The sequence below is a fragment of the Fukomys damarensis genome, unplaced genomic scaffold (genome assembly GCF_012274545.1).
Source record: "Fukomys damarensis isolate Sample0158 unplaced genomic scaffold, DMR_v1.0_HiC HiC_scaffold_13, whole genome shotgun sequence".
In the NCBI taxonomy this organism is placed as follows: domain Eukaryota; kingdom Metazoa; phylum Chordata; class Mammalia; order Rodentia; family Bathyergidae; genus Fukomys; species Fukomys damarensis.
Genome location: NW_022900925.1, coordinates 13,075,310 through 13,098,581, shown reverse-complemented (window position 1 = coordinate 13,098,581; position 23,272 = coordinate 13,075,310). Strand labels below are relative to the sequence as shown.

The 23,272-nt window shown below is 41.2% G+C and overlaps 1 protein-coding gene across 1 annotated transcript in view; it reads right to left on the bottom strand.

Moving 5' to 3' along the window:
* Zzef1 (zinc finger ZZ-type and EF-hand domain containing 1) overlaps window positions 1-23,272 on the bottom strand; it is a 127,214-nt gene that overhangs the window by 67,123 nt on the left and 36,819 nt on the right. Inside the window, exons 11-22 of the mRNA XM_033762734.1 lie at window positions 20,951-21,042; window positions 20,425-20,573; window positions 16,211-16,322; window positions 14,716-14,928; window positions 12,872-12,972; window positions 11,351-11,517; window positions 10,623-10,756; window positions 9,105-9,175; window positions 8,075-8,189; window positions 2,091-2,250; window positions 1,031-1,152; window positions 802-924 (exon numbers count right to left, since the gene is read on the bottom strand). Coding sequence (XP_033618625.1) covers window positions 802-924; window positions 1,031-1,152; window positions 2,091-2,250; window positions 8,075-8,189; window positions 9,105-9,175; window positions 10,623-10,756; window positions 11,351-11,517; window positions 12,872-12,972; window positions 14,716-14,928; window positions 16,211-16,322; window positions 20,425-20,573; window positions 20,951-21,042 — 1,559 coding nt within the window. The remainder of the gene's footprint in view (window positions 1-801; window positions 925-1,030; window positions 1,153-2,090; window positions 2,251-8,074; window positions 8,190-9,104; window positions 9,176-10,622; window positions 10,757-11,350; window positions 11,518-12,871; window positions 12,973-14,715; window positions 14,929-16,210; window positions 16,323-20,424; window positions 20,574-20,950; window positions 21,043-23,272) is intronic.

Below are 23,272 nucleotides of genomic sequence, written 5' to 3'. Positions count from 1 at the left end.
TAAAGAATTTTTTTTTTTTTTTTTTTTTTTTTTTTTTTTTTTTTTTTTTTTTTTTTTTTTTTTTTTTTTTTTTTTTTTTTTGTGCTGGGAATCAAAGCCAGGTCCTTGTACACGGTAGGCAAGTGCTCTAACAGTCAATACCCCAATCCAGAACTATCTCTTAGAAATCATAATTGGTATGGACTTCCAGCAGGAAAAAACACTGAATTAGGAATTCCAAGGTCTCTTGTTCCTGCCTGGGACTTTGGCAAAATTCAAGAACACTTTCCAGTCTTTTTTTTTGAGTCTTTGCTTCTTTACATGTTAAATGTATATGCCAGCAAGGCAGGCATGGGGTGTGCACACCTGCAATCCCAGCACTCAGGAGGCTGAGGTAGAAGGACTGCCGAAAGTTTGAAGCCAGCCTGAGATACTTAGTGAGTTCAAGTCCAGCCTGAACTACATAGTAAAACTCTGTCTCAAAAAGAAAAAAAAAAATTGTATATGCCCTTTTTACTGCCACAAAGTTGTTGTGAAACTCAAACAAGACCATGAGAAAACTTGATATACTATAAAATTAGGTGAGAGACAATTCTTTTAGATATCAAACATACTTTGGCTTCCAACATGCATTTTCTCTTCTAAACTTCAATGTGGCTATTCATTTACATGGATTTGACGTGCCTTTGTAATTGTCTTTCCGTAGCTAACTGTGACAAATCAACCTGATCAGCATTTACATCCATGTTGGCAAAGCCACCAATAATTTGCCTCCTGGAGGCAATTTACATCTCTCCTAGCTCAGGTGCTAACTTCAGTTACCTTGTTCAGTCCTCCTTCTGGATCACTGCAGAGCTTCTTCAAAAGCTCTGTGAGGGTACTGAACTCTCGCAAGAGTGTGCAGTGTGGAATGTCTAACGTGCAAAAGTCCAGCAGGAAAATGACCTAGAGGAAGAAGAACAAGCACTTGGCATCCACCTTAGACTCTGCCTGGGGGTGTGGACCGCCAACCCCCACCCTGCTCATACACATAGCTACCACTTTTTCTTACCAGTTGGCGAGCTGCCATTGAAAACACTGAATTGCACAATTTTTCTACTATGGTCTTTCCACTATATTGTGACAAAAGGGATTCCAAAATCACTCTTGTGCTTGCCAAAAACTGTACCACATCTACCAAAACATAGAAAAAAAAAGTTATATCTTATGGAAGACATCACATGCTTAGTTGTCAACAAGGGTAAAACTGGAGGGGGCCAAAAAAGGTGTGTGTATGGAGAATCCTACAATGAAAGACTGTGAGACCAATAAGTATTATTCAAATGGTTTCCTCTAGAAGGAAAAGCTGGGCAAAATGAGTTGTTTTGTTTTGTTTTTTTGTCTTCGCTACTTTTCAATAAAGTGGAGACACCACTTCTATAAGGGAAGTTACATGGCCGAGGGACCCAACCATAAGCCTCCCTTTTCCTTTACACTACAATAGGTTCTCATGCATTAGGGTTGTCAAACTAAAGGGGCAAGCTCTAGGTGGCAGGATCCAACACCAGAACTATGTTTGTCACAGTGGCTGAGATCAAGTTTGATGGAACTGAATTTTCCCCACACGACTAATCAGAATCTGGTGGATTTCCTATCATTTTCTGTGGGTTGACAGGATATCAATCTGAGGGTTCTCAGTACTGGATTAAACCTTGGATTTTATTTTTTGAAGATTAGGAAAATTTATTGGGGAATAGGAATAGCTCCTGAGAAACAGGAGTCCCAAATGGGTTGGACTTTAAACACTTAAGACTAAGACAAGATGACAGTCTCTCCCAGTGAGTGAGATATCACCTAAGAGTGCTGTATGATTATAAGGTAATGTTTAGGCTATGGAATGACCCAATTCTACAACAAAAATATGAAAACAATGGGATACTACCATGGTCAGACAGAAAATCTGGCATAAGTGTGGGGTGTGTGTGTGTGTGCAGAAGATAAAAATGATCCACAGATGTTAATTGCAGTTTAAAAAAAAAAAAAAAAACAAAACAATGTATGAGGTAGTAAAAAGAGAGCAGAGCAAAACCCAGGTTCCAGTCTGTTTTCATAGATCTTGTACTGATACTCACATTTTTCAATAAGGTCCACAGCAAGCTCTTTGGCTCCAGAATCTGTGCTCTTAAGCTGCAGATAGCACCAGGACAGCAGGCTGCCTTGGACAGACCAGAACAGGGAGAAGAGCACAGAGCTGATCTCCCCTTGGGCCCCATTGAGCATCAACAATTCACACTGCAAGGAAGCAAAGAGAAACTGTCCAAACAAGGCCAATCACAGAGTATAGCCAAGGGCCACTCGTAAACAAGTAAACAAACACTGTGCACAGGGAATACTCACAAAAGAGCTTTTGGCTCAGCAGCAAGAAGAGAGATGGCATTAAGAAAACTTATCTGTGGCCACGCACGGTGGCGCATGCCTGTAATTTCAGCACTCAGGAGGCTGAGGCAGGAGAATCACTGTGAATTCAAGGTCAGCCTGGGCTACATAGTGAGTTCAAATCAAGCCTGAATTATATAGCAAGATCTTGTCTGAAAACAAATAAACATCAACACAACCCCCCAAAACTTCCCTTTCTTTGCAGATTTTCAAAACCTACATGAACAATTTTTGTTCCACAGGACACTTCCTTCTGCACCTCAGGATCCCCACTGCTCATCACTCCCTTCTCTCACCTCATCTCTTCTTGCTCTGGTTTCTTTCCCTGAGGCTTCAACCAAATCTCTCTCACCTTCAAAATAATTACTCAACCTTCTATAGCATTCTAACAAACACTTTGTTCTTGGGAGTCTTTCTGAAGGGTCACCTGACCTCTAGAAATAAACTCTTGCACACCAGAGCCATGAGGTATGCTTATACTGGCACTGTCACGTAGCTAATGGCCCCAAGCTGGAACAACTGTATCTCCAAACTAAAATGGGTAAGTTGTGGCAAGTGTATATACAGAACATTGTGTTTCAGTGGATATAAATGACAACATATATATCAACATGTGTAAATCTCAAAAACATTGTTAAATCTAAAAAACATCACAGAAGATTGTATGCCACGTGAGCCTATTAAAAGTCAAAACCAAAAAAAAAAAAAAAAAAAAAAAAAAAAAAAAAAAGTCAAAACCAATAAAACAAACACGCTCTGCCAGGATAAGCAGAAAGAAAAACAAGTGAATGATGAACATGAACTTCAGAATGGTGAACTTCTGTCTGGGGAAGACGGAGAAAGGTGAGCCATGGAAGAGCATATGGGTGGTGGCCAGGTATGGTGGTGCATGCCTGCAATCCCAGTACTCAGGAGGCTGAGACAGGAGAATGCCATGAGTTCAAGGGCAGCCTGGACTACATAGGGAGACACTGTCTCAAAAAAAAAAACAAAAACAAAAACAAAAACAAAAAAACGAGAGAGAGAGAGAGAATGCATGTAGGTGGAGAGTCCGGATTTCAAAGATACTGGTAACCTTTTATTCCTTAAACAGTTATTTCTGTAAGATACCCATCCATACATACTCACTTGTACATGAATTTCATTTTTAAAAACTGCCTTTGTCTGATGTGGTTCTGTTGCCACACTCATTCTACTGCTGCTGTGGACACTACTCCCACAGGCATCCTACTACTACCTAGAGAGTAAAGCTTTTCTCAAAGGCTCTGTAACCTCTCTCCCAAAGCTACAGTGGACCAGCAAGTTACGAAGAGCCTCACATATGGTCATAACTTGGGTTACAAATGGAATTTTATTTTTTAACATTCAGCCAAAGTCTTAGGTTACAGCCAGAATGCCAGCCACTTGTGCAGTTATAAACAAAGATTCACAATGCCAGAAAAGTGTATGTAAGCATATGTAAGCAGCAGTCTGAGGACAGATGCACGTGTTTTTGGATGTGATTTCAATCAGTGCTTTATATAATCATTATGATTACTGCCATCAAAATGGCCCCCCAAAAGCTAAAAAAGAAGCAAAGGTAGGAAAGGTAAAGAAAGCAATCACAATTGAAAAGAAGAAGAAATTGTGGAGAAATATAGCAGTACCATTTGTGTAAAAGAATTGGTGTTCATAGCATAACTAAGGCATGGCAAAGCAGCCAGTGTTGATAAAAGGGCTGCTAAAAATTACATATACCACATGACACAGAGAAATGTCTTTTGCTTTCATCTAGTTTTTTTTTTTGGTACCAGGGATCAAACTTGGGTCCTTGCGCTTGCAAGGCAGGCCACCGAACCGCTGAGCTAAATCCCTGGCCCCTTCATCTAATTTTTAATTGTGATGAAATTGGCCTTTTCTGGAAGAAAGTACCCAGGAGAACATATGTTATCCAGAAAGAGAAGAAAATGCTGGGCCACAAGCCTAGGGAGGATAGGCTGACCTTACTGCCATGTGTCAATGAGAGTGGTGATCTTAAAGCCTCTCTTGGCTTGTCACTCTGAGACCCCTCGAGCGCTCAGCAATGTCATGAAACATAGGCTGGGGCTATATGGAGATTTAACACAAAAGCTTGTGTAACAAGAGTACTTTTTCTTGAGTGGAGCAGGGAGCCTTTCTATCCTACTGTTAAAAAATATCTAGAGGGGGCCGGGGATTTAGCTCAGTGGCTCTGCTGCCTGCCTTATAAGTGCAAGGAGTTCAATCCCTGGTACCAAATAAACAAAAAATAAATAAGTGAATAAATTTTTTAAAAATTAAAAATATCTAGAGGACAGAGGCTTACCACTCAAGGCTCTCCTCATCATGGACTATGCTCCTGCCCACCCATGAGATTTGGAAAGATTGGCTGAAGAATTCCTGTGGCTTTCAGTCGAGTTCTTCCTATTTAATACAACTCCTCTACTGCAGCCTATGAACCAGAAGGCTATAGATAATTTTGAGAAGCTACACACCAAGAAAGTGTTCCTGAAGTGCTTCTGGATGACTGTAAATACAGATTTAACGCTGAAAAAATTCTGGAAGGATCATTGCAACACCCTTTCCTATGTGGGGTTAATTGAGAAATCCTGGGCCAAAGTCTAGGACATTGAGATCTGCCTGGAAGAAAACGTGGCCTAAAATTATACAGGAGAGAGACTTTGAAGGCTGTGTAGAGGATCCTGAGCCTTCGAATGACCCTGTGGTTGATGACACTGTCACTGTAGCAGAGCCATAGGCTCGCAGGTAGACAGTGGTGATGTTGAGGAGCTGGTGGAGGAACACTCAGGAATTGTCTATGGAGAACTTCAGCAGCTTCTGGCTGAGCAACAGAGAAGGGCAGCTGAGGCGCTTTCTGAAGAGGAGGGGGAGTGTCAATGATCAGTGCAGAAAGTTCTTCTGAAATAAAGGAAATCCTGGAAAAATGGACAGAGCTATAAACATATGTAGAAAAGACCCACCCAGAGAAAAAGCCAATCATTGTGTTCACTTGCTTAATGACAGTGTCCTGTCATACTGCAGAAGAGTGTTAAAGAAAAGACAGAAAAGACAGCCTTAGACAAGTTTTTAGTCCTGAAAAGGTTGAGACCTCGTGAGCCAGAAGCAGGTCCTAATGGGCTACAGAATCTCCCAAGGAGAGAAAGGACACCAGAGAGCCAGATTCCTGATGTTCTTATGGAAGGGGACTGTCCTTCCAGAAAATACCCACGTTCCATTTCAGCCTCCCTTCCTACAAACTAAAGATGTCAACTTGAATGGTGAGTACAGTATAAAATTGTTGTTTCTGGTAAACCAGGCATATTTTATAACTTTTGGGTGAATATACTAGGATTACTGGTGTTTCTAGTAAATTAAGCACATTATACAATTCTTTTTTATTATGAAAAGATTAGTTAGTGGGTGTTTTAAGAGGTTCAGAGCTCGATGTGTGCTTGATGGCACACGCCTGTAATCCCAGCACTAAGGAGGCTGTGGCAAGAGGATCGCTGTGAGTTTGAGACCAGCCTGGGCTACATAGTGAGTTCCAGGTCAGTTTCAACTACATAGTGAGACCCTGCCTCCCCTCCGCCAAAAAAAAAAAAAGAGAGAGATGATTCAGGAAACTATGCTAATGGCTACAGTGAACTCTGGCCTAGGAGATTTGATGATGATTCGATGATGTAACTTACTCTGTATCAGACTATTAGGTGAGTTAAAGAGAAGAAAAAAACAAGTATTTGATCTCTATATGATAACAGTTATGGGAAATTTTCTTGGGCAGATGCTACTACATTTTCCCACATGCATCTTATAGCAAATGTTACCAAGTGAAAAGAGAAGACTCAGAGTCAAATGGCCCAGGTTTGAGTAGCAGCTATAAAAACTAGCGGTGCATGCCTATAATCCCAACAGTTTAAGAGGCTAAAGCAGGAGGATCTAAAGTTTGAGGTCAGCCTGGGCAACATAGGAAGGTCCTGTTGCTAAACGAATGAAGGGGTAGGGATGTAGCTCAGTGTGAGTTCCTAGGTGCTGGAAGAAGAAAGAGAAGAACGGAGAAGAGGAAGCAGAGGAAAGGGGAGAAGAAAAGGACAGAAGGAAGGGAGGAGGGAGGGAAGGAGCAAGGGACAGACAGATGGATGGAAGGAGATAGGTAGGGGAGAAGACACAGATGACAACCCTGCAGCTTTCTGTCCATAGGCAATGAGGATGTAGAGGAAGATGGAGAGGGCAGGAGCTTAGACAAGGCTTCAGGCATTTGAGGATCAGGTAGAATTTCAGTGAGCTCCAGGAGAAAGGGAAAGTGTGGGAAATGGCCGAAATACAGACAGAGATTAGAGAGAGCCATGGCTAAGTGGGGCAAAGAGGAAATACTGATGATGATAGGCTGGAGTAAAAGTTTTAAAGAAGACTCAGAGATGGGCACAATAATGGAAATAAGAAAGCACAATGTAAATAAGAGAATATTAATATGACAGCAGAAAACATAACATTGATCAAACATAAAGTTAAGAATTTCTAGCCCTGCAGTACTATGCATTAAACTCAGGGCCTTAAGCATGCTAAGTAAGTACTATACCACTGAACTACATTCCCAGTCTTTTTATTTATTTTGAGACAGTGTCTCACTAAGTTGCCCAGGCTGGCCTCTAAATTTCTTTCTTTCTTTTTTGGGGGGTGAGGGAGCATTGAGGCATTTTATTTGTATATGTTTTACATCCCTAGAAAAGAATTCCAGGATTTTCCCTCCAGTGTGTTTTCATCTTGCTTCTTCATGATCTACGATGCCAGTGGCCTCTAAATTTCAATCTTTCTGTCTCAGCCTCCTAAACAGTTGGAATTATAGGTATATGCTCCTTTGCCCAGCAAAATATACATTCTTAAGCCTATCTCTAGAGATTTTAAGTCAGTAGCTTGGGCTAAGGCCTGGAAATCTAAATTTCTGTCAAATTTCCCAGGTAATCCTGATCCACTGGAAGTATGAAATACATTTTGAGAAGCAAATCCTTCATGTTAAAAAAAGTGCAAAAACATTAGCAGAAAAAAACAAAGACCATAGTTTCATATAAGCCTATAAATTTGCTGGGTAATCTTAGTTTTTAAAAATATCCAGAGACCAGGGATTTAGGTCAGTGGTTCCTCCACCTGGCTCACAAGCACAAGGTCTTGAGTTCAATCCCCAGTACCAAAATGTGTGTGTGTGTGTGTGTGTGTGTGTGTGTGTGTGTGTGTGTGTGTATCCCCGTGTCCAAAATAGCTTTTCACAAAATTCATAAACAAATATACAACTATGTGTTGGGTTTACTGACACCGAGGGACTTGGGGAAAATCCATTCTTCTTTTGCATAGGAAGTTTTAACAAGAGCTTCTGTGTTTTTTGATCCTTGCTGACTACCTAGGGGCAGGTAAGGAAGGGTCACTAACCTGTCAGCAGGGGCTGGCTGGGAAGCCTCTGTGCTCATGTACAATGGCAAAGTAACAAAAGACAGTCTCACTGTGAGTGAAGGCTATTGGGGCAGCACAGTGACCTCATGTGGCAAAGCATGAAGTAAAGAAGCCAGGGAGGCCAAGGAGTTAGCTCAGTGGTTCTGCTGCCTGCCTAGAAATCACAAGGTCCCAAGTTCGATCCCCGGTACCAAAAAAAAAAAAAAAAAAAATTGAAGTTAGGGAGGCAGCTGTGAAGTACCTCTCGTGCAGCCACAGAGAGGAGGGTGTTCATGACCGCCAGGACCTCGCTGATGTTCATGCCAGCCAGGTCGCTTCTCTCAGGTAAAAGTAGAAGGCCACCTGGATCTTTGTCACTGAAAGAACACAGATTAGTCAAACACATGGTTGCAGGAAGGGGATTTCATGTTTTCTATCTTAAAAAGGTCCAAAAAAAGAACCCAGGGAGATTTCAGTGCCAGTTCCACGGGGTAGGAGGAGTTTGGGTAAGGAAGACAGGCTGTGGTCTCTGTCCTCCCACAATCAGACTCATAAATCCTCCAGGCCTTAATCACTTTAACCACCAATGTGAAATACACTTACTCTTATGACTCCTAATTTGACAGTCCAGGCTAATGACTCCCCTGTGTCTCCAAATGTTCTTCACATGACATTCCCAGGCTCTAGCATTTTCCTCGCTACCTGATTTTGAAAGCTTTTATACAGACAGCCCTTTAAGTCTACCATCCATACCAGGTACAGTCTTATCTTGCAGGCAGTTGTTTGGGCTATTAGTCCCTTCCTTCTTCAAGAGCTAGACCTGTAGAAATGCAGTCTATGGGCTTGTTAGCTTCTCTGGTAGACAAAACATGACAAATCTCCAAATTCTTCCCTCTCGGCTTGCTTCTTCTGTAAACTACCATCTCTGTGCTTCTGTAGTTGGTTTAATCTAGTGGGCTTGTAGCACTGAGTACAGGACCCCAAACCCCGCACCCCGGTTTTAGTTTTTGTCTTTAAGACTCGCTTAGAAACTGAAGTTCTCAAAGAAGTCCTCAATGGGTTCAACTCTAACTTGTTTTATAATGGCTGGGACTTGGATTAAGCTCTTGACAAGACTATTATTCAACCATTATTTCAGTCACTCTTGTGCCTATGAACAACTCACTCCAGAGTCTTTCTAGTTGGACAGGGGGAGTACTAACCCAAAAAAACATGAAAAGAAGGGATCACTCAAGGAAACAACTTTGCAAAGGTTTGAACTATTCTACAATAGAAAAGAATTATAAACTTACCTAAAATATGTGCACAGTGAACGGAAAGTGAGTTGCAGGGACTGCTTGTGCTCCTGCTCAGAGACATTCTTCTACAAAACCAGAAAGTGTACACTCAGAAACTCCATTCCATGACATTCTACAGACCAAAAGCAGCATGAAATACTACCACCTACTGTTCCTGTGTATGAAGAAGCACTCACTGGTCAGCAGATTCCTCACAGCACCCAGTTAAAACCTAGTCCAGTGCTAGGAGGCAGCAGAGCCAACCATCTACATATAAGGTGGAAAGTGACTCCGGTTCATTTCAAAAGTAACATCTGAAACTTTTCTTACAAAAAAGCCTGATGGAAATGTCAAAGAAGCAGACTTCCAGAAGTCTGGACATGCCATGCCATGAGAAGAGATATGATAGAGCACACTTCTTGTGAACTGTTTTTAAATAGAATCAAAACTTTCCTTTTATCCCACAGGTTTTGAGTCTATGGTAACAGACCTCCTGGTGGGGCTACTGGATTACTTTGAGGAACTTTTTTTCTTAACATATATTGAACACCTACTGCTCTGCAAAGGACTGAGGGGGGATCCCAGGGAACTTATAGTCTGGAGCCCTGCCTGGCCCAGGATAGTGGGGAATATAAGATGTAGTCACAATCAATATGATCACCTGGAGAGAGAACTGTTTTGTACCATAACAGGTCAGCAGTGCTGTTCATCTCATCAGCATGAGAAGGGAAAAAACCCTCACTACTACTATCTGATGGGATGGGCTAAGGGCAAGAGACAGGGCTGCTTTGCTGGTAGACACAAATGTCATTCAAGAAGTTATATGTTCTATTTTTCATGTGGAATACACACTAGAAAAAAAAAGTCATTTTCTCAGCTTCCTGGTAAGGCTTCTAGTAAAGACATAGAACAGATCTTTGTACAACATATTCTACTTGGTAACATAATGTCTCTAGATACTGAAACCATCTTTTACCCCTGGTATTTAGTCCAAGTAACATGGAGAAAGGGTCTAGGAAGCTGAGAAAAAACAGTTGAGGATTCAAATTTGGTTATATATTCTTTACAGAGTTATACTAAAATATTTAAGAATAAAACATGTCAAAGATTTACTTCCAATAACACTAGGTGGTGGTGAGGTACATTACACATGAAATAAGATTAGCCTGACTTTATCATTGTCAAGGCTAGGTGAAAAGTACATTTGGGGGCTGGAAGGATTCATTATACCCTTTAGTCTACTTTTGCATTGGTTTTAAAATTTTCCATAAGTTGAGAAAGAAAAAGAAAATGTGGTTGTAGGCAAGTCATAAATAAGAAAGACTACACTGACTTTTTGAGATAACAGGTTATGAAACAGAGATTAGGACTGTGAACAGTGCCATGTCCTTTGAGATCTGTGTTGCATGAAGCTTTTCATAGTTAATGTCAATAAACATTTGGAAAATTAAACTGACAGTATGTTCAGACAAAGTAGAGACAAACAGATCTCATCCTAACAGAACTGAGGAATGGGATCCCGATGATAGTTACCATCATGGTGAAGAGATGATTTCGCCTGGTCTGCCGATCAGGAAAAAAGATGGCAGCTCCATTGAGAAGGGTGTTCCTGACTTCTTGTTTTAATATCTCCATGGGCACAGAGTCTCCATCCACTCTATCTACCACTAAAAACATGACCAATGGAATCAGATTTAATATTCCATCTACTCCTTTACAATACAGCTCTACTATAACTGGCCTACAAACTCACACTCTGTTTTATAGTTTATACTAGAGCAAAGAAATACTTATGTACAGGTGAAGCAGTGTAAAAAAATACTTCTGTTCACATTTAACTAAAACAAAGCCTATATAACTGAATTTAGTCTCTCTATTCTTTTATGACACAACTTGGCAGTGTTAAAAATAATGTCAGATGGTTGCACATATTTCATCCTCAATTTATCATTAGTTTCTTCCCCTAATCTATTGGCCTCCTCCCAGTGTCTTGACTGAAGTTAGGGCTGAACAGTGTGACAGTGATACCCTTCAACATAAGTCATCTGTACATCTGAAACAAGGAGGAAGACAAGTCAGTTGAAGAAGGAAAAATCCTGAACTCTGAATAACAATTCATGACAGCATCAAAGGAAATGCTCATTTTCCACAGCCACAATCTCTTTCTGCTGCACATGATCACAGAACCTCCTCTGCTCTATAGCAAGAGGCCCATGGCCACCAGCACAGGGGTGCATTCCAGGGACAAACCAAGCCCCTACCATCAAATAAGTGTGCGTAGAGCGCCTTGGCGGCCTCCACCTCCCTCAGGCGCTGGGTTGAAGGCTTCTCCTCAGGGGCAGCCAGTGCATCTCGCTGCAGTACTGAGAAGCAGCTCTGAAGGAGCTGCAGCAGCAGGGTTTGAGCACAGATGCATTCTTCCCTTGGGCTGCAGAAAGACAAGAATATCAGTGAGCAAGAGAGCAAGTTGCTTTCATCCTCTAAAGCAGTGATGGCAAACCTTTTAGAGCTTTCAGTGACACAGAGCCCACTGTTCTAAAGTCATATAGCTGTCAGCTGGGTGTGGTAGCACACTCCTGTAATCTCAATACTTAGGAGGGAGGCTGAGGCAGGAGGATTGCTGTGAGTTCAAGGCTACTAGCATGGGCCACACAGTGAGTTCAAAACCAGCCTGAACTACTTGGTGAGACTCTGTCTCAAAAAACTAATAATAAATAAACAAATAAGTAAACAAACTCATATAGCTGCCTACAAAGGACTCTCCTCTAGGCATTACTTTTGGTGGAAGACAGAGAACACTATCCTAAGAGTCCACAAACATAAACCCCGCCTGATCACCCACTGTAGGGAAGGAAATTCATTTCTAATCCTGATTCTTCATCTGTAAAACGAGAAAACACATTGAGTATCCCCAATTAAACACTTGATCTTAGCCAAAAGGCCAAGAAGCGATGAGTAACCCTAATTAAAAATTATTGGAACTAGAAGTGTTTCAGATTCCAGACTTTTTCTGATTTTGGAATATTTTTATAAGCATAGTGTGTTTTCTTGGGGATGGGACCCAAGTCTAAACACAAAATTTATTTATTTCACATACATATTATACACCCAGAATGAAGGTAATGTCATATGATACTTTCAGTGAACTTGTATTTTGACTGCAATTTATCACATGTGGTCAGGTGTGGAATTTTCCACTGTGGTGGGACGCTGAGAGTTTCAGATTTTTTTTTTGGTTCCAGGGATTTAACTCGGGACCTTGCGCTTATGAGGCAGGCGGTGGCAACACTGAGCTAAATCCCAGGCCCTTCAGAATTTTTTTATTGTTTTTATTTTATTTGTTTGGTTTCTTCAGACAGGGTCTCGCTATGCAATCCAAGCTGGCCTAGAACTCATTACATAGCCAGACCTTGTGGCGATTCTCCTGCCTCAGCCTCCCAAGTGCTGGGATTACAGGCATGCGCTACCATGCCCAGCAGATTTCAGATTTTGGATGTCTGGATTAGGGGTGCTCAACATGTACAGTACTACTAGAATACTTGATCTGCTTATCCCAAAAGTTGTGAGGATAATCAAATGAGAAAATGTTTGTGAAACACTTCTTAAATATTTTTTAGAAATGTGAGGTACTATTTTTGATAATAACCAAATCTTTCAAATCAGAACAATATACAGTAGTAGGAAGTAAAAAATTTTAGAAAAAAAATGTACATTCAGAATAGCAAAACTCATTGTCTTCAGCCTTGTTTATGATTATCACCTTATAACAAATTCTGACCTACTTTTGCTTTAATTTACTGTAAAAATTCCAGAAGATCTGTAAATCAAGACCCGCGAAGTCCAGAAAAGATTTATATTTTAAGCCACTTTCTTTCTGCTGCACCTAAAAAAATTATAAAGATCAGTAAAATTGGACAAAAGGCATTTAGAACTATTGAGATGCTGCATCTACTTCTCACTGTTAAGGGGGCAAGTGGCTCCACCTAGGCAAAATTCCCACATATTTAACTACTAAAAAGGATGCCCATAGCTATTTTTAGTCTGACACGTTCTATAATATACACACGTGTGTATGGTACATACGTACGTGTGCATATAAATATATATGTACATAAAACACTCCACACACATATCCACAAGGGGTCCTTGGCTGCTTAATACAGCACTTGGAACATAAATCAATCTTACTTGATAATGATCAATCTCCAGGATATTCCTTCAGTAGGTAGGACCTGTCCCTGTGTGTGGCCTGAACTGCCATAATCCCACCCAATACTCTTAGGTCTGTCTCTTCTCTATTTTTTGAATAACAGAAGCTCTTAGAGAATGGAGATCCAAAAGCCACATGTACACTGAGTCACCAGCCTCTGAGTGTGCCCTGCAGCAAACTGAAAACTAAGGGTGGATGCTGCTGCACACACAAGTGGGCTCCTTAGGATTCCCAGTGCAAGCCACAAACTCCATGCCAATAAATTGGCTGAAATACTTTCTTTGAATGAGTCATTACTGTGTCTTCTTAGTGACAGCAAAAGTTAATATTAAAACTACAAATGAATCCGAGTGAGGTAGCGCATGCCTAAAATCTTAGCTGCTCAAAAAGCTGAGGCAGGAGGATCACAAGTTTAGGGCTACTCTGGAAAACATAATGAGACTCTGTCTCAAAACAAAATAAAAGGAGGACCTGGTTTTAGCTCAGTGGCACTGCACTGGCATTATAAGCCCAAGATCCTGAGTTCAATCTCTAGTACCGGAAATAAATAAATAAATAAATGAATGAATGAAACCAGGCATGGTGACACATTCCTGTAATCCAGCACTCAGGAGGCTGAGGCAGGAGGACTGCCAGGAATTTAAGGCCAGCCTGGACTACATTGTGGATTATATATATAGAGACTGTTTCCAAAAAACAACCAAAAGTGGGGGAGGGGGGCTGGGGATGTAGAGCTCAATGGCAGAGCACTTGTCTAGCATGAACAGGCCCCTGGGTTTAAAAAAACTATAGAAATTTTAAAGCGTGTGTGAGTGTGCGTGTGTGCGTGTGTGCGTGCGTGTGTGTGTGTGTGTGTGTGTATGAGAGAGAGAGAGAGAGAGTAAAAATATAGAGAGTGTATAGAGGGTGTGTGTGTGTGTGTGTGTGTGTGTGTGTGTGTGTGTGTGTGTGTGTGTGTGTATGAGAGAGAGAGAGAGAGAGAGAGAGAGAGAGGGAGGGAGGGAAAGAGGGAGAAGAGAAGGAGGAAGGGAGGGAGAGAGATATTGCGAATCCTAACTTTGAAGTCACTGCAAGTATATAAAATTCACCTTGAATTCAGTAATAATTCTCCTATAATTTAAAGAAGACAAATCCTATGAAGCTGCTTGTTCTCCAGGGCAACCACAGGTGGGCATCTTTACAATATGTCTGCAGGTCTACTCTAAAAGACCTCACAACAGTGGCCACAGGCCAGTTAGTCCTCACTGACTGGTGCCACAAAGGCCCACTTTTCTTGCCCACTTTTCAGAGTCACCACAGGCTGTTGCCTGTCCCACTACTAAGGCTTCAGGCAGGGATAGGGTTGGCATTCATTTCCTTAACACTGACATCCATTTTTCCTAGAGGAACACAGGCTACCAACTGAGGAAACCCTACCAGGTCATGGGCGAGCTGCTGGATGAACTGCAGGGTCCTGAGGAGCAGGGTGGCCCCACAGACACTCTCTGCCTCTTTCCTGCAGTGGGCACAGAGAATGTTTTTCTCTGCTTCTGCTCTTGCGGGCCGGAGGTACCCACTGATGCTCAAGCCTTGCACTCCCAAGCGCTCTGCCGACTCGTGCCGGGTGCAGAGGAACTTCACCATCAAATACTAGAAAGGAAGAGAGAGTTTTCAGGAAATGAACTCAGAATCCCTGAATATGACGAAAAGGGGTGAAAGGCCTTTTGTGGGAAGGTCCTACTATGATTTTAATAACTTATTTGGTACCACCATGCCCAGCACTGGGGAATACAAATATAAGTCCAATATCTACAAAAAACACAAAAAAACCCACTCAAATGCTAAATGAAATCAGGTCTTAGTAAAGATAATAAAATAAGAAGAGAAGGCTGGTGGTTTAGCTCAGTGGTTCTGCTGCCAGCATTGCAAGCGCAAGGTCCCAAGTTTGATCACCAGTACCCCAAAAAAGAAAGAAGAGACATGCCTTCTTCAAGGCAAAAACAGGGTAAGAATAAAAGAAGTACATTTGCTCTTGGCACAGACATTTTGAACAAAAACTCAGTAATGAAAACAGTCAATGTCCTAAAGAATTGTCTCACAGTCCCCAAATGATATGTGTAACCCATGGACTAGACGCCTGAGAAACAGTCTTGTCTGCTCAAAGATAATACCATTTTCAAAGCCCAACTTTAGTGCAAAGTGTTTGCTTCTTACAGTGAAAGCACCTTTGTTAACAGTTTTTCCAAATCAGCTACTCAACTGCATAAATATTTATGGGGCACCTACTAAGCATAAGACATAAAGATAGTTCTGAATTCTCTTATTTAAGTCTACAATTTACATTTGAGGTTAAAAGAATTTAAGTAAACTGGGCATGGTGTAATTCCTAGCACTCTGGGAGGCTGGGACAGGAGGATTACAAATTTAAATCCAGCCTGGGCAACTTAGTAAGTTAATGAGACCTTGTCTCAAAATAATAAATGGCTGAGGATTTAGCTCAGGGCACAGGCCCTGGGTTAAATCCATAGTCCTGCAAAAAATAAAATGAAGTGCCAGATAATCACCATTTCTTTCATACCCAGTGAAACATCTCTCTTGCATTTATGCCTATGCACCCACTATTCTTTCAGCCTAATGCCCTTCTCCACACATCTCAGCCAGGCTAAAGATGATGGCTTAAATAACTTCCCACGTACCCTTCCCTACCGAGCTCCAGGCTGGGTTAATTCTTCCAATAGGTTCTAACACCCTCCTGAATCTCCCTTCATCACATCCTGTGGTGTCTACACATGTACCTCTCCAATCAGACTAAGAACTCCTAAGGGACCATCCCCCTCAAGGATCCAGCACTGGTACATTTACAATTAGGACGATGTTTACAGGATGAAGGGAGGGGAACAGGCAAACTCTCGCCACACTCACTGATGCTTACTTTGGCAACTCTGCACTGCTGCAACTTGACATCTGCTTCATCCCACTCTTCCTCCAGCTCAAACCAGCCAATAGGATCATCCTCTCCAAGGTCATCAGCGGAGCAACCAATTCTGGGAACACAAGAGGAATCACAAAATACTTTTCTATTTTTAAATTTCTCTAGAGTCTGACAAGTAAAGCTTCATTAAAGTGGCATTTAACTTGTATATAAGCCCTGTCAACTAACAACCGGGGATGGAGTGTGGCACCTGGTAACTCCTAGAATATATGAGGCACAGTAGGTGGCTATACTTGCCTCTTCATTTCTCAGCATCTTAACTATGACTGGGAATTATCTCAGCCCCAGATACAACTTGGGAAATAAGGAAAAGGCTTACTTCTTTGGGTAACTGGCTTATCTGAAGAATGAGACATGAAGTCAGGAGTCTTAGGTGAGTCTCAAGAGTAAGGTACAATAATGTAAGCTGCATGTTCAGTTCCTTTCCCAAGTTCTAGCTAATGTATATGCCAGCAGTCTGGTCTTGGGCCGCTTGGAACAACTGAAAAGTAAAAGCCCAGGAACTTCTAGACCTTAAAGTTTCAGAAATAAAAACTGTAGCCTTAACAGGTCTGTGTGCCTTCCTGTTCCTTAAGAATTCCTTCCAGGAAAGCATTCCAGCTTTGATACTGAAAAAACACAATTGTGTGCCACTTCCCTTTAAAAACCATGTACAGGCTGGACGTGATGGCACATGTCTGTGATCCCAGCACTCGGGAGGCTGAGCCAGGAGGATTGCCATGTGTTCAAGGTCAGCCTGAACTACACAACAAGACCCTATCTCAAACAAACAAACAAACACAGGTACTTAAATGCTACTCCCTTTTCAGGAATTAAGAGAAGGCAGTCTTTTTAAGTATTATTCCTGAAATTTTACACTACTCAGGCTATGAATCAACTTGGAAGCTGGCAATACATGAGTATTCTCCACAGACACAACAAGCAAACACAGGGAAATATGGAAAGAAGCAGGAAAAGACAATCCAGACCAGGTTCCGTAACACAGAGAAAAAAATATTCTCTTCCTAACATCATTCTTTCTTGGCATAAACCTTTTGTGATAGTTAATCCCAATAAGACAGGTGGCATCCATTTAGTCCAAAACCATATCAATGAGTCTCATCCACATTCCATGTTTAAGGACTCTTAAATATCCTCTTTGAGGGCTGAGGCTATAGTTCAATGGCACAGTACTTGCCTAGTATGCGTGAAGCTCTGGTTCAATCCTCAGCACCACCAGAGAGCTGGCAGGGTGTCAGAGAACAGAGAAGCCACTCACTCACTAAACCACACCACACAGTAGGCAGGACAGGGAAAGAGCTGTACACTAGCTCTCTCAAGTGTGCGCAGCAGCCAAGCATCTGACCCTGGGACATGCTGCCTGCCCACACTTGGCCAGGACATGACCAAAACAGACAGACAAAAAAAATCAGTAAGATAGAGGCACATTAACATTTGACTTCCAAACTGGAGAGGAAATGAAATATGCAGGGCAACTGAATCATGATTTAAGGGTAACTCAGGCTGGAACCAAATCATTAAACCTGTATTTAGGTTTAAAAAAAATACTAGGGCCAGGGATTTAGCTCAGTGGTCCCACTGCCTGCCTCACAAGCCTAAGGACCTGAGTTCAATCCCCATACAAAAATAAATAAATTACTTAATTAAAATAAAAATATATAAGATGTGAAAGACCTTGTTTAATAGAAACTTAGAGAAAAAGATCTATTTTAATATGTCCCAAGAGTGAGACATGGCTGCTTAAAATTAGTTGTCATCTCTTGCTATTATTTTTTTTCTAGTTATTATTTAAAAATAAGGTCATCTTTTAAAAAGTCATCTATGTGTTTAATGGAAGGGAGATTTTAAGAATGAGGAACATTTGTTTAAATTAAGACCAGTGAATAGAAATTACAAATGTAGACTTCATATTCTAACCTTTGCAGTACCTGCCTTGACATTCATTGACTTTTCCATCATTAGTGTTCCACAGAGGCTGAGCAATCATTTTTCAGGAATGCCAAATAAATTCCAGCATAGCCAGGAGCCAGTTCTAGATCCCTGCATTTGGAAGTTTATCCATGGCCAGGCAGCAGAATCAAGTGAAAGCAAAGCCTCAGGCCCTACCTAGAACCAACTGTTGAATTAAATCTGTGCTTTCACAAGATCCCTAGGTGATCTATACAAACATTAAAGCATAAGTAATGCTATACCCAATTATATTTAAAGATTTCTGAGGGCCGAGGATTTAGCTCAGTGGCACCGTGCCTGCCTTGCAAGTGCAAGGTCCTGAGTTCAATCCCAAGTACAAAAAAAAAAAAAAAGATTTCTGTTAACTCCAGCACTCTGCTACCTGTGAAATATAGAAGCATAAACAGCAAGTCTAGGGTTTTGCTTCATGAGCTCTAACTTAGTATCCAAGGGTTACCCATGACCTGGTGGCTAGGTTCAACAGACCTACTTTCAGCCTCTATATTATTGACTTCTGAGTAACATCAGATACCACACCCATTCCTTGCCTGTTTAAACACTGCTTCCCCTGAGGTCCTAAGGACACAGCCCTGGTTTTCCTGTTGCTTCACTGGCTGAGTTTTTCTTTGTTGCCCCTTCAATCTGGAGCCACCCATCATGGTGACTTAAGTTTTCATCTCTTCCCAGCCCACATACTCTTCTAGAGGGATTTCTCCTATTTTCATGTTTTCAATAATCACGTTAGACGGATGTCTGACCCTGCAGCATAAGATTCTCCACTAAGCTCCTGGCCCATTTGTCCAGTGAGCTACTGAACATCTCAAGGGCTTCCAAGTACATCAAATTCAGCAGGTCCAACACTGAGTTCTGCACCTTCCCCACAATTCTACTCCTCTCCTCCCTGGGATATTTTCTTTTCTAGAGAAAGACACTACCAAGTTCCCAGAATTAGTGCCACCTAAGCCTTCTTCCCTCTGCTGCTCTCTAGTCAGTCAGTCCCCAGGGTCTCCTGCTTTGATCTTCTAGGGACCCTGCCTCCCATCTACCTTAGTTAACTGCTTCTGCTACTGCCCTGGCTGAAGTCAGCTCCATCTTTGGCTTCCTGGGTGACAGTGCCAGCCTCACCCATCCCTCCTGTTTCTGTGCTTTCTCTCCTCACCCATTCTGCCTGCAGCATCAGCCTGAGTAGTTCTAACTCCTCCAAAACACACTGCACTCTCCTCCTTCACCACACACCCTGCTTTAAGAATAGTCTAAATCTAGGGCTGGGGATTTAGATCAAAGGTTCGGTGGCCTGCCTTGCAAGTGCAAGGACCTGAGTTCAATCCCCGGTACAGAAAAAAAGAATAGTCTAAATCCCAAAACAGACCATCATGGGAGTTTTGACTTGTTTCTGACCTGCACCAGTTTACCCCTTCTTAGGCAACCTGGTGGTCCCCTGTTCCTGGGAGGTGACCATATTGATGCCAAACTTAGTGTGGACACCCCACTGGCTCAGGGCACTGTAGCCCAGAACTCCTGGACTCAAGCAAGTTCTCCTACCTCAGCATTACAAGTAGCTGGGACTATAGGAGTATGCCACCACGCCTGGTTTAGAGACAGGGTCTCACTATATTGCTCAGGCTGGAGTGCAGTGGCTATTCACAGGTGCGATCCCACTACTGATCAAAAGCCTGAATCAGACAAGAGACCTCTACTACTCTGGCCCTTTCCCAGCTTTGTTTCTTGCCATTCTCCCACGCAGTTCACCTTAGCAATACCTCCTCCAGTGTGCCATACTTCATCTCTGGGCCCTCACACCTGCACTTCTCCTTGCTTAGGCCACCCTCCCTCCACTTCTTCTAGTGGCTAGTCAACTGTAACTCCTCCTTCAGAAACAGTGCCTCCTGCTGGCTCCAGGATGCCTTCCTGGGTCAGGAGAGGAACCTTGCTGTCTGGTCCCAGAAGTCTCCTGCATAGCTCTCCTAATATGGCTGACCCCAAAAGTTTAGTGTGTCTGTCTCCTGTACTAAGCAGAAAGCTCCCTGCAGTGGACACTGCGCCACTTTTCTTTTTACAGTGTCTTTGGTGCCTAGTGTCAGGTCTGGTTCATAGAAAGTGTTTAATAAATATTTTCAATAAAAGCATGAATAGAAGGATGAGGTTGCACAGATGAGAAGGGATACATTCTTATTAATTATACAGATTTTTGTTTTGCTCCTTACCTGCTCTTTATGAACTGCCTGAGCTCGTAAAGCTTCCATTTGTCATATTTTTCAAACCGTTTAAAGTGTTCTTCAGCATGAAATTTATCAGAAGGTGAGTTATAGGCAAATACCAACCCACACTGGGCACCGATGCCACCACGTCGAACCTGGAAATGGAGATTAGGATGGAGAACATCAAAAGGGCAAAAGTTTTGTGGCTGTTTTTTTTTCCAGTCAATATGATTAAATTCAAACAGCTTGTGGCAAAAACCAAACCAATGAAGCAATATTCAAATATATTAAGTCATGGAAAAGTAAGAAAGCTGCTTCCCAAGAAATGCTTCTGTACCTTTTCAATCCTTACAGTCATAGCACTCACAGACTTATAAATATGTAACCCTGTCCACTGCCAAGGTCTGACACAGAGTAAATAATCACTAAATACCCCATGAAAAATCAGTGACATGGACTTCTGGAATGTAATTCTATTGCTTTAAAAAAAAAAAGTAGTAAAATTGATTTAAAAAGGTACCAGGAGAGTTACCATAATTCTGATCTGTGTTACTTGGAAAGCAGATTCAGTTCCTGTAGAAAAAATAGTACTTGCTCTGGTTTTTCCAGTCTCTGTAAGAAAACCTGAAAAAAGGAAAAACTAAAGTTAGGATGACTGGCTCATTTTTATAGGCACAATCTCCTCAACTTTACAAATGGCCCCACTCTAAGTTAACAGTAAAGAAATAAAGCTACCAGGTGTGGTAGTGCACACCTCTAAGATAAGAGCTCAGGAAGCTGAGGAAGGAGGATCTTGAATTGAGCCCAGCTTGGACTATACAAAAAGCTCAATGTGGCCTGGGGATTTAGCTCAGTGGTTCCGCTGCCTGCCTCGCAAGCGCAAGGACCCCAGTTTGATCCCCGATACCAAACAAAACAAAACAAAACAAAAAAATCTCAACGTCAGCTCAAACAGCAGAGAGACTGTCTAAAAAATCAAGCAATCAAGCAAACATTTATAAACATTGTGACTTTAGCTGGAGATACAGCTCAGTGGTAGAGCATGTGCAAGCTTGGTTCCATCCCTAGCACCACAAAAAAAAAAAAAAAATTATGACTTTAATTCAGAGACAAAAGACTGGCCAATCATTTTCCTGAGCCATATCTAAAACCGTAACTGATGACTGATGTTTGACTGGGATGATAAAGGCAAGCAGACTTGGAGACCGAGAATGATTAGTTAGCTTCTAGAGCACTCAATTAGAAAATACTGTGAAAGACACTGAAAAGGACAAATGACTGGATGTCCTGGCTAATTCACTCTTTGGATTATCTCCACCTTTCACTATCTCTATATTTTACAATTATGTAAGTTACAGAATATTGATAGTAATATAAGTGATTCTTATCCACAGAAATAAAAGCTATTCTTTAAGGCAATATAGCTGATTATTCCTTAAGGATACTGAGCAATCTTTATCTAACTATAAATTAATCTCAGTATTCCTCTTGGTCTGGGTATATTTTACAAATTCTCTTTTGAATTGTATGTAACATCTTACTGGTTTTGTTTTGTTTTGTTTTGGTACTGGGGATCGAACTCAGGATCTTATACTTGCAAGTCTTACTGGTTTCTTGACCAATTAATAAAAAGTCTGACATGCAATCAGTTATATTTGTATGAGAGATGATTTACCTTTTTCTGTTATTAATTATCTTTTAATCACTTAAAAAGGTTGCCTTTTAGATCCAAGGATGCCTTTTTTGTTCAAATCTCTCTAAATGATGTAACACAAGCCCATACTCAGCACTAAATAAGTCTTCTTTCTAGAACCCTGAATTGTTCTACACCATTCTGCTCATTAAGATGAAAAGACTGAAGTCAATTTCCTGTTTTGTTTTGTACCAGGAATTGAACCCAGAGCCTTTACTGAGCTACGTCCCCAGATCTTTTTTCAGATAGGATCTCACTAAGTTGCCCAGGCTGGGTTCAAACTGATCCTCTTGCTCAGCCTCCCAGATTACTAAAATTACAGGTACATGCAACCATGTGAAGCACATGCTTTTTATTACTTTGTGTCAAATTCAATAAAACAAAAATTTATGAGGCTGAATCTCCATAAGACAATATGCAAAAATCTGTCACTAAAACTAAGAAAATTAAATCCAAAGAGAGCTTTACCAATTCACAGATGCTACTATATGATCTAGACCAAATAGTAATACCATGTTTCCAGAAATGTATATAACTCTTAACAATAATACCAAAAATTATCCCAATTATTTAACTGTCATCTTTCCCAGATGTCTGAATGACTTCTACTTAAAGAAATCTACTATAAGACACAATTTTTAAAATAGCATTTTTAAAAACAGACTCTTGATAATGGCTAAACTATTGCTTAGAAATTATGTGCTTAATCGGCAATTTAAATTAATCTCAAGATAGATAATTTCAAATCAACAGAATTAGACAGATCTTTTTAAATATCACTGCCACCAGATACACATTTAGGTTTTAAAAGAAAAAAAAAAGCCTGAAATAAATAAAACTTTTGCACATTTTTTTGGGTAAGAAACCAGTATGGATATTAAATTGTGATTTACACATAGTAACTTCTTTGTAGATTTAGTTTTGCAATGTACAATTGTTTGACACCCTGTCCCGTAATCAAACTGAACCTCTTGAAATGACAGATTTAATATACCTATCAGTTCAGTTCCTTTGGCCAGATTTTCTTTAAAATACCAAACAAAGGGACTATGGCTTCAAGAATGGTTGCCTTCTGACCATTCGTGGGACACATGCCTATAACCCTAGCACTCTGGGAGGCTCAGGCAGGAGGCATGAAAGTTCAAGTCCTACCTGGGAAAC